General features: G+C 43.3%; 1 protein-coding gene across 6 annotated transcripts; it reads left to right on the forward strand.

Annotated features, from left to right (window-relative positions):
• The first annotated feature begins 141 nt into the window (after positions 1-141).
• ulk1a (unc-51 like autophagy activating kinase 1a) lies at positions 142-11,617 on the forward strand. 6 transcript variants are annotated; one of them, XM_037483350.2, is made up of 28 exons: positions 142-194; positions 452-671; positions 766-858; positions 958-999; positions 1,835-1,867; positions 1,982-2,018; positions 3,396-3,569; positions 3,704-3,777; positions 3,853-3,954; positions 4,837-4,895; positions 5,666-5,748; positions 5,840-5,890; positions 5,992-6,080; positions 6,241-6,397; positions 6,490-6,550; positions 6,898-6,987; positions 7,140-7,265; positions 7,369-7,487; positions 7,627-7,727; positions 7,903-8,033; positions 8,255-8,370; positions 8,701-8,823; positions 9,192-9,346; positions 9,454-9,629; positions 9,731-9,849; positions 10,119-10,276; positions 10,394-10,529; positions 10,616-11,617. In XM_037483350.2, exons 2-28 carry the CDS (start codon positions 582-584, stop codon positions 10,663-10,665), a joined length of 2,745 nt encoding a protein of 914 aa, XP_037339247.2. In that variant the 5' UTR covers positions 142-194; positions 452-581; the 3' UTR covers positions 10,666-11,617. The 6 variants fall into 6 exon arrangements, 5 of the variants coding, with proteins under 5 accessions (XP_037339247.2, XP_037339246.2, XP_037339248.2 ...); XR_005121128.2 differs by lacking the exon at positions 142-194 and having other exon boundaries at positions 208-671; positions 10,190-10,276; XM_037483349.2 differs by lacking the exon at positions 142-194 and having other exon boundaries at positions 208-671.
• The last annotated feature ends 24 nt before the right edge of the window (positions 11,618-11,641 follow it).

Raw genomic sequence — 11,641 nt, forward strand, 5'->3', positions numbered from 1 at the left:
AATAATAGAAGGAAAAAATATCTATACACACATTACTTTATTCCATAGAAAAAACGACTTGTTCTTGTACATTGCATCAATATTGGTTTACTAGTTTACGAGGTGTTCCTGAATGCGCCACCATCAACTGCTGCCGGTCCGATCTGCGCATGCGCGTCCCGAGATATGAATAACTCCAGCGAATGTTTAGAAAGGTGAGTAAGACGATAATATCTGACCTCAGTCTCGAAAAACAAACATTACTGGCGTGAGCTTATAACTTCTTCTGGATACAGAAAAGTAACAGCGACTCATTTTAATCGTTAAATGAGAACAGCGGGTCGCTATTATTTTGTTTACGTAACGTTAGAGTTGTTTATTCCTACGCACGTTGCTTTTGACGTTTTGTGTTGACAGAAACTCCGGCGTGTGTCATCGATATGTTCTTTCTGCTTGTCACATGTGGAGGCAGCCTTTTCCATCGATGAAAATGGGATTTACCGGCACGACGGAAGTGTCGCGGGACCGAACGTCTGTCTCAGCTGGAAAGTCCACCTGTTGAACCCTTCTCGGACATTTGAACGCGTTCATTTCTATTTTCCATGGAGACTGTTGGGAAGTTTGAGTTCAACAGGAAAGACCTGATTGGACACGGGGCCTTCGCGGTTGTGTTCAAAGGCAGACACAAAGAGGTAACTTATGCATCCTACAACTAATTGCTCTTTGTCTTTGTCGTCGCATGTAAGGCTGGTGTATTTATGTCCCACTTCCATTTTGCTCTTCAAGAAACGTGACTGGGTGGTTGCTGTGAAATGCATCAACAAGAAAAACTTGGCCAAATCGCAGTCTTTGCTTGGTAAAGAAATCAAAATCTTGAAGGTACTGAGATAACTTTTAATATTGCCACACATTTTGTGTCAGTCTCTCTGTGTCTTTATTTTTTTATTTAACAAAAATGTTTTTTTTTCCACCTCCCAGGAACTCAAACATGAAAACATTGTCAGACTTCTTGACTATCAGGTAAATAAGAGTCTTTGTCTTCTCTCATTCCCCTCACTGCTCTCCCGCACGCAGAAAACTGTACCCTACACCCACCTCTTCAAGCAAAGTATTCTAAAGAGATTAAAAACTGGTTCGATAGCAGCTTTATTAGCAGGTTATTGATCTCTCAACACGGTGTACGGCTAAACGAGCATCCTTGAACTGCACCGCGGGCGATTAACCGTTTGCCCTGACGTGAGTTTGCACGGGTGCGTACCTCTTCTCACCTTACTGACACCTGGCAGACGGCACACGGGAGTGAGCTGATCTCTTCCCCCCCCCCCCCCCCCCGACAGACGGCAGGGCGCAGCCGCTTAGACAATAGCTTATTAAGTGGAGTCTCACAGCCGACACGCACCAGCATGCGAGGGCCCGAGCTTTTGAATGATACATTCTGGATCGGGCTGCAGGAGTCTTGTGTTGGCCACGGAGTGTGAGGTTACGTGTCCTCAGCACAACCCCCTCGGTCGTACAGCGGTGTGCATTTTAGGTTTCGCTGCAAACACACACAGGCGCCTTAACAAAACCGTTTCAGTTTCAGACCCCTGGGTTATCGGTTGTCAGATGCAACATTTGTAAAAGGCCAAAAAGAGTCAAGTCAGTCTAACAAATGTGCCAGTGTCATTTGTCTAATTTGAGCCACACACACACACACACACACAACTGCCAAGACGATGATTGATTGGTCGAAGTGAGTCCTAATTCACCATAGCTCCACAATAAATAGATAATATGTGCAGTTGTCATTTGTACACTGTAGTGAAGCGACTATAGCTTTTTGAAAATAATACGATTTCATTTGGTTTATCCACAGGAAATGGGAGGGTGTGTGTATCTCGTTATGGAGGTGAGTTTTGTTTGAAAGGTCAATGTCTGGTCTTTGAAAAGAGAAACACAAATCACTACACTTTGCAGCATTGTTAAAAGCACCTGATACGACCTGCCTGTCCCATCTTTTCAGTACTGCAATGGAGGCGACCTGGCAGAGTACCTTCACTGTAAGTTTGCTATATGCTGCAGTTCTAAACATAGCTCTTATGTCACTACTGTATGGTTTTCTCTTTCACTCTTTTTAAAAGGAAGGGATTGGGACATTCACACCAGGCCTCACTCTTGCATTGAAGGATCAAACTTGGAGCTTGTTATCTGTAAACATGCTCACTGTTGTACTGGCAGCTCTGTTTGGCTATTAAAAGGCTTGGCGACGCTTTTTTCAGTGTTTTAGAGGAATAATAGGATTTTGAGGGGGCAGAACTTTTTAACAGGTCAGAGTGGACATCTACACTAATACAAACACCCCCAAGAGCTTAACACAGAATGAAGTAAAACCCTAGAATCTGAAGTTCTTTTCCCCAACAAACAATGTAGAAGCCAGTACAAAGCTAAGCAAATCAAGTCCCAGCTTTTACTTTACTTAGTTTGTTGGCTTTAAGAGGATCTTGTGAGTTCACCACGTTTGAATGTTATGAAAACCTTTTTCACTCTGACAAGGTCCAGTTTCAAACCTGCTTCAAAATATGATGACGCAGCTGCAGGGCATGGAGTGAACTTTTTCTCAGGCCTGATTTACCCCAGCGGTGTCTGTTTAACTGTGGATCGTCGGTCTAATTCTGTCACTTCGCCCGCGTCTCTTATTCTGAGGACCTGCCCATTCTGTGGCCCTGGCCAAGGCGGCACATCCAGCTATTTGCAGCACAACAGTCAGTCACTCTTGGCAAGGTTCACGGAGCACCCACATGACCTCACCCATCTGCCGCTCACTTATCCCCTGTGCTTCGGTGGAAAAACACTGCAGCTAGAAATACTGAATGTCCTGGGAAGGTAGTGAGTATGCAAGCATGTCAGACGGCCCTGACATTAATATCCAACCACAAGCCCTGTCGTAAACAAAATTCTGTTCCACAAAGTTCCACGAAGTTTCACAAAGTTCCACAGCAGTGAGCTTTTGCATATTCACCTTTCATTATATTACAGTTTCTGGTGAAAATCACAAAAAAAGAGTTTTGTAAGATCAATGGCTACAACAAACAATCATTTTTATCCTCATTACAATCTACTGACGCTGTAGCTTGTCAGCAAATGACTGAACGAATATAACCTTGTCTACTAGTTGTCCTTTATGCTTGTTAGCAACACAACGTTATTATATCTTTCAATCAAACTTTTTAAATATAATATGTATTACAACAGTCTGAACAAACAGCACTTAAATTGGGGGGGGTGGGGTGGGCGGGGGTAGTGGAAAGAAATGCTGACAGTGTTTTTTTTTTTTTCTCCACCTTGACACGACACTCCATGTTAGGACGCCTCTATATTACTGCCATGCTAACTTCCTTCTTGACCATCTTTTTTTTATTTTATTCCTCTGAAAACAGCTAAGGGTACGTTAAGGGAGGACACCATCCGCGTATTCCTGCAGCAAATCGGCCAGGCCATGAAGGTCTTGCAGAGCAAAGACATCCTCCACAGAGACCTCAAACCTCAGAACATCTTGCTCTGCCATCCAGAGGGCCGCAGGTCCAGCCCCATCAGTACCTCCATTAAGATAGGTATGACCTCACTGAGCACCGTGTGAGAAGAAGTGAACGGCCGGTACTGCCATATCAATGTGTTGGTTAGTAACGTTCTTACCGAACGTACCCACACTACTCCACGTCCCTCACCTTGTTTACTCGCCTTCCAGCTGATTTTGGGTTTGCTCGTCACCTCCAGACCAACACTATGGCAGCCACGCTGTGTGGCTCACCCATGTACATGGTGAGTATTGTGAGTTTCGTGCAGCCAATGTGTGTAATGTCACCGCGTCTCTAAGCTGTGCTTGTTTGTACACAGGCACCGGAGGTCATCATGTCCCAGAACTATGATGCAAAGGCCGATCTGTGGAGCATTGGTACCATCGTGTACCAGTGCCTGACTGGAAAGGCTCCGTTTCACGTGAGTGCACATACTCATGCCGGTACAAAAACTTTTAGGGGTTTAGGTAAATGGATTTCAAAAATTCACCAACACATATCGTCTTAAGTCCCTTACATAATCAAAAATGATCATGGAATTGTTTTGTTTTACTTCCTGGAAGAACTCATTCCAATTAGCATTGCAAAACATGATCCATGTGTTTCACAAAACAGAAAAACAGATTCTCCGTTGTGAGAACATTAAGCACCAGCTGTCTGCTGGGGACACTATCTGATCTCCAGTGTTAATAGTTGGAAAATGATGTAACGGTTTGGTTACTTGTTAGGAAAGCACCTTGTTTACAGATGAGGGCAATGCAGAAATGGCTGCGAGCCATTTCCCCCGACCCAAAGCAAATATTGTTTCACAATCCTGTGTATTACTTTCTGCTGTTCGCATGGCTGCTCAGGTGACAGAGTTAAACTGTTGTTTGAATATTTTACAGACCCCCAGATAATGGGTCGCTTATGTATGCAGTTGAATAAGAAGAAACATATGACCCTTTTGGACATTTTGAGGGTATTCATGTTGCAGTTCCTTGAAAGCATTTTCCTTGAGAATGAGGGGAAGGTCGAGTCATATTTCTGCCTTGTAGGTCCCTGAGTTGAGATAAGCCCAGGGGTCATGGTGAGGTTACCTGCTGCAGCTCATGATGATGATGATTGTGTTTACTTAGCTGGCTTCGCTGGCATCGCCAGGCATTCCATTTTGCCCGTGGCAGGATCTTCAAACAGCCAAATAGTCAAAAGGTCCACTCTCATATATTCACATGCTTGTGTGTAAGGATCCACATGGATTCATTTGCATATTGGAGGTTTGCATATGAACGGTTATTTTGACGTGTAACTTGTGTGTGTATAGGCCAGCACACCGCAGGAGCTCCGTCTGTTTTATGAAAGCAACAGGACCCTCCTACCCAAGTGAGTGGACGACACAACGCAAACACACATCTGTACTGTACAAAATGCACACAAGAATATGATAGGAGTAAAGTGTGTGTGTGTGTGTGTGTGTGTGTGTGTGTGTGTGTGTGTGTGTGTGTGTGTGTGTGTGTGTGTGTGTGTGTGTGTGTGTGTGTGTGTGTGTGTGTGTGTGTGTGTGTGTGTGTGTGTGTGTGTGTGTGTGTGTGTGTGTGTGTGTGTGTGTGTGTGTGTGATCTGTGCACACGGTACTCTTAGCCCTCGATGAACCCCTTAGCCCCATTTAAAAATAGTCCTTATGTGGAAGAAATGTGTACAGACTCATGAAGAGGCCAATCCTCTTGAACTTTGAATATCTAACAAAGGTATGGTGCTAATTCTAGTGTCCAGTTCACAATTATTACTCTTGGCTATTTGAAGACTTATTCCATGATTCCCAGAAAGCTGTTCCACTGTTTTCATAGTGTACTTTTCCAGTCTGTTTGCCTCGTGGCCATGCTTATCTTTTGCAGTGATAAAGTTGCGTGATAAGATGCCGTATGTGGCCGTGTGGTTTTCTAGTCATTCTATATATATAACGTGCTTTAAGTCGCCAGCTATTAACCTGTACTACTATAATTTTCCACATGACCCTCCATGCAGATTTAAACACATGCGCACACACACACACACACACACACATTAATTTAATATAAACATGAAGGCCACACAACACATTGATGAAGAAATGAATGGATGAATCCAAACAATGATTTCCTCTCTTTTCCCAGCATCCCAAAGGAGACTTCTCCTAACCTAAGACACTTACTGTTGGGTCTGCTGCAAAGAAACCACAAAGAAAGATTCGGCTTTGGTGAGAGTCTTGTCTTCATAATTCAGAAAATCTTTTCATAATTACCATTTTGCAAAAAGCCTGTCTTATGTATTCATCTTTACATTTTCAGATGAGTTTTTCCAACATCCTTTTTTGGAAACGAGCTCATCCTCAAAGAAATGTATGGACTATATCTTTCTCGTCTCCTGAAAGCTTCAGAATCAATCATGGTGCTGTCGCCGGGGTCCTAACACTAGGCATATGTTTGTGTTTTTTTGTCAGGTTCCCCAGCTGCCGTGATCTCTTTCCCCAGTTCCAGCTCAGTCAGTTCATCCAGTGGCTCCTCCACATCCTACCTGACCTCCCCTCAAGTGCGTACCGGCACACCTCTCTCCGGTGGATTTTACCGAAAGCAAATGCCATTGTCAAAGATGTGACATGTAGATGTGCTCATGGTGAATGTGTCTCCCTACAATCTACTGTAGTTATATTTCATATAACAGTTTTTTTGTTTTTTTTACACTCCCCTAGCATTCCGATGGAGAAATGCACCGACTTCAGCCCAAAGCACAGTATTCGCCTCCGCAGAACCCCCACGGCCTCCTCCGAAAAGAAATAGCCAATCGAGACAGTAAGAGCACCTCGTCGTACTCAGAGGACTATGTCATGGTGCAAACCCAGTTTCCAAGTGAGACATCACTCTTTTGACCTGTGGAGTATTTAATTAGTCAATGTTTTCAGCACAAGGAGTCTGACTATTTTTATTTTACTGCTTTGTAGGTGGGTGCACATGTGAGTTGGAAGTTGGGTCCCCCATTGACAGTTGCCTGATATACAGTGGGTAGGTAGTCACTCCCAGGGGTGCACAATACTCTGCCAGTTAATCAGCAATTATGGTTGAGAAAATTATTTAATTATATTGACCAATTTCAAATTTGACCTCACACTATGCGTACGGTGTGAATAGCTTTATCCCAAATAGTGTATTTAAGGATTATTGTTATGAAACTATTTTTGAAAAAAAATAAATGAATAGTGAATTTCTTTGGTATTAACTGTGAGGGTGTAGGAAGCAGATATCTATCTAAATGTGATGAATATATTTATTTTTAAAATGTTCTGCATATGAATGTAGGTCAACTATATAATTTATTGTGCAGATTGAAATAACCGATATCTCTCTTTTAGAAGCTCACTACTGGCTGAGAGATGTCTCAGGAATGCAGGAAAGACACCTCCACCCTCACCCCTGCTGCGCCCTCACTCCAAGCCAGTTAGGTAAGACCAAGCCAGGCAGGTTCACGTGTTGGTATTCATGTAAATTCCAATTATAGAAATTACAGATGAGAAATGCTGCATCTACCGTTATTTTCATCAATCTAACATCACCACCTTTCTTCTTCCCTTTCCTTCCTCTGTCATCAATACAGCAAGCCTGTTGCAATTGTTGGCCGTAAGTGCATCCCCTCGGCGCCTATTCCTGTCCCGACTCAGATCCAAAACTACCAGCGCATGGCACAGAACCTGCAATCCGTCGGCCTGCACGGCTCCACCAGGCACGTACAGCCGCTCCGCTGTATTAACTCTACACCCGCCTCAGTGTCCTGGTTGCTTCCAATTCTCTTCTGCCTCCATCTCACCGCGTTCCTCGTCATTCAGGGTCACACTCTGCTGTGCTGGCAGCGGTTCCCCACAGTGGGGAGGCTCTCCAGGATTTGTCCTCGACTCCCCGCGGCTTGCAGGTGTAGGAGCCCGACCACAGCAGTCCTCCCCGCTAGGTAGGCATCTCAATCGGCTTTTGTTTCATTCATTTAGAGAGTGTTTCTCAAGCACTTTTACAGCATCAAAAAACATGATGGCTTTCTCTGTACCCACTTTTCCTTCCGCCTATCCGCTTTATAATATTCCGTACTCTAGCCGGAATGTCTCCAAACTCCTCGGAGCAGACTTCCCCGCTCGGCACAAGAACTGGACTGCTCGCTGGCTGTCCAGACAGGAAGGACACCCCCAGTCCCAAGGTCAGCTTATAACCTGGCAGACACCAACGTGTGGATGTGTGCAGTTTTGTTCCTCCCTCAATGCAGCCAAAGTCACTCATTCTGTTCACTTTCTATGTAGCAAATTCAGTGTTGTACAGTATGCATGCTAGAAAATAATTTATAATTTTTTGCATCATTTGCTTTTCAACAACAGGTTGAATCAAGAATGCCAAACCGTATCAGGACAGTCCTTGACCTGCAATCCCTTGAACCATCTCCTGCTTCCCCGACCAACCGCAGCGCGAAGTCCCCCAATAAGAATGGCCCTTTCAGAGGGTCTGAGCGGTACAATATAGATATATTTCACGAATATCACGATTACAGTAATATAATGTGACCTGCAAAATCATACGATGTGTAGGTGTTCATGTTACTAATCTGCATCAAATTGAGACATTTATATTAAACCTGCCTTAAGGCACCTCAATTACACAGTACAAAAGACAAGCCATCTGATGAATAACTTAAGGCTCTCCATGGTGTGCGTGGCTGTATTTGACGTCCAGATCCCTGAGCACAGGCAGGCTGTCCGACATGCTACTGAAGGCGGCCTTTGGAGCTCACCTTTATGAAGAGGATAGCGACGAGAGCCTCAACTCTGAGAAAAGCATGGACATAACAGGTACCATTGCAACAAATAGGACCACTAATGTTTTCTAATGACACTGTTTGTCTTTAGTGTTTAAGACTATGCAGCTGCTGTTGTAGATTAGGATCGAAATGTCATAGCATGAGTGCCTAACCAAGCCTTTAAGGTCATATAAAGGGAAGGCTTAATGGAATAATAACCAATCCCTCTTATGAAATAAGAAAACACATCATGCAAAGCCCGTATTTTGAGGTATCTCCCACTACGACCAGGGCCATGTCATTTACTGGGCTGCAGTTCAGCTGGGAGACAATTTACAAGGAGGTCTTTGAACTATTAAACTCTGCTTATTTACTCCTACAGCCCCACCTACTGGTCGCCAAAGAGGCTTTCTGTACTCAGACAGCCCTCCTCCTGCAGTCTTCACCCTGGGTCTTCAATCCAAAGAAAACACTCCCCCTGATTCCACAGGGCCCAGGATGTCAGGTAGATGTTCTTTCTTCAAATCATCGCAGTCTTAAGTGGGTTTTGAGAAGTCTTTTTTTTGTGGAAACCCGAACCAGTCATCAGTTTTTTGCTATGCATGTCGTTATCAATTACATTAGTGTTTCCCCTATATCTACAATTCCCAGGGCGGGTAACAGTCAGGTACAGAGTTTGGCCGACAGGTGTAGTGGGGCATTGGGGGTAGTAGCCAGCTCTGTCCGCTAGTGTGAGCCACGTGCACGCTCTTTCAGGAGGGGTGGGAGCTGGCCATTTCAGGCGGAAGGGACGCCCCCCCATGTTATAATGGTAAGGGAAACACTGTACATTTCTGCTGTTCATGGTTAATCTGTATATGTGTTAAATTGCAGGCTCCCCCAGTTACTTTAACTCTGCCTGGCTACTGAACAGTCGCCTTCTCCAGGGAGGAAGTCGTAGAAACAGTGAGAGTGAAGCCATGGACTCTACTCAACACAGCAGTCTGGTCTTCCACCCTCCAGACCTCCCAGAAGAAACCCTGATGGAGGTATAGACGAATACTATGAGTTGAAACCGCCTGTAATTTGGAAATTACAGACATTTGCACATGAATATTAAACCGTTTCAAATTCACAGTATTCGTTGTCTTCACAGCAGGCTCACACAGATGTGCTCAATGAGCTGCGATTCACATTGGCTTTTGTCCTCTGTGTCACGGAATTGGCTTCGTCAAAGTGCTCGATGCTGGAGGCGGTCAGCAGTCCTGATGCTTCCTTTCTAGAGCAGAGCTTGGTGACGGATCAGATCAGCCTCCTGAGTAGAGAATGGAGGTGAGAGGCGTATTACTTGATCTCAACATGTACAATGGCTCCCATTCCTCACGAATCTGCTTCTAGATGACTTTTTCGTTTTTCTTATGTGCGTATTCCAGCTATGCAGAGCAGTTAGTGTTGTACATGAAGGCTGAAGAGTTTGTGTCATCAGCACTGCACACTGCTAAAGAGACTATCAAACAAGGCCGGCTGCTTCCCTCTGCAACAGTCAAACAAGGTTAGACCATTGACCTCTATTTGTGGTATCAAGCACTCTACTTTTGTAGACTCGGATGTCTGTTGGATATTTGCATTTTAGAGACGTTCGGGATGCACTTTCTGGACTTTGTGGATTCAAAAATGAAAGCAATACAATTTCAAAGTGAGCAGTTTTTTCAAACTACTTAGTTGAACTGACCTTGGCATTTTGAAGCGGTTGAAGCGTGATAACATATAATTGTTTAGGATAATGACATGTCTCTGCATACTATATTTCCTTTTGTGCAGTGATAAGGAAGCTGAATGAATTGTACAAGAGCTGTGTAACATACTGTCGCACTCTCAACCATCGCCTGCAGACATTCTTGCTCGACAAACAAAAGCTTATGGACCGCTTCAATGGGCTCACAGCCGAGAAGCTCATCTACAGCCACACTGTGCAAATGGTGAGTTTACCTCACAGCAGGGGCGATGTTGATACCACTTTATTCCAGTTATTTTCAGGATTAATCTAGTATGCATCTTTAACTCGGCCTTAATGTGACTGTTCTTACTGCATTCAGGTCCAGTGTGCTGCCCTAGATGAGATGTTCCACTATGGCACAGCATCAGTCCAGCGTTACCACAAAGCCCTTTTGCTGATGGAGGGTCTGTCCCGAATCATAACTGAGGAGAAGGACATTGACAGCATAGAGAAATGTATATGGCAGCAGTATGACACATAAACCAGCAGGCCTTGACTTGATTTTTTTCTAATCCAAATGTTTCAATATCTCTGTTCTCAGGTAAGCAGTGTATCGAGCGACGCCTTTCTGCTCTGCAGACGCAGCAGTAGCCACTGCGGCCACACCGGCTGCTTTATTTTGTCTCATTCATTTTTCCTAAATGAAAATGGATCCCCCTATACTGTCAATACACATACACACATGCACTTTGATCTGTCTTAAGGGAAATGACCACTGGAGCATCCGCTCTTATCCCACCAGCCAGTCTGTGATCTTTACATAATTGCACAAAAAGACTGAAAGTTCTAGAGGACAGATTGTGTCATGATTGTTTGAATATTTTGAGCAGGAAAATTGTTCAGAGGGTTTGTTCTGTTGCACAAGAAATATGTTAGTGTGTTATTTTGTTTTTTGCACATTGAATTATCAGATTAGATACTGATTTTAAATGTATTGTACTTGAAATCGATGTTTTTGGTTTTTGGTTTGCCGTTTTTTGTATTTGAAGGGTTGATATAACATAGAGGCCATCAGGAGTAAGATTATTTTTGGAAGAGATGACCAAAAAGTGTACCAGTAATATTAAAACTGTGCCTGTTTTTTATTACATTTTGCATCCCACCAGAGTAGTGGATTTAAAGGTAATGAAAGTATGTCTTGATCTTATACAGAACAATTGTCTTCCAGTCATGTGGACTTACGTCATAGACTGCAATAATTATATTTTAAAGATATTTTTGTTTAACTGATCCAACAATGTCAATGGTGATATTCTTTAAAAGACATCAACTGCATACAACATTGCTTTATCTGCTGTTTCTTTTTGTGTTTTAGTTATTATCCCCAGCTGCTTGGTTTAATGAAAAAATAATGTTCATTTTTTAAATTTGTATATCATTTTGTGACATTCACTATATTATTCAATTTCTGAAAATGTTTGTGTTTAAATGAATGTTTGGGAAAAAAAGGTATTTTTTACTTGTTTTTATGAGTGCCAGTCAAAGTAGCAAAGACTGGATTGTTACGCACAGTGTGAAAAAATAAATATTTATTGAAACTTTGGATCATTTTCAAGTCTGCTTTACT

The sequence above is a fragment of the Pungitius pungitius genome, chromosome 5 (genome assembly GCF_949316345.1).
Source record: "Pungitius pungitius chromosome 5, fPunPun2.1, whole genome shotgun sequence".
Classification (NCBI taxonomy): domain Eukaryota; kingdom Metazoa; phylum Chordata; class Actinopteri; order Perciformes; family Gasterosteidae; genus Pungitius; species Pungitius pungitius.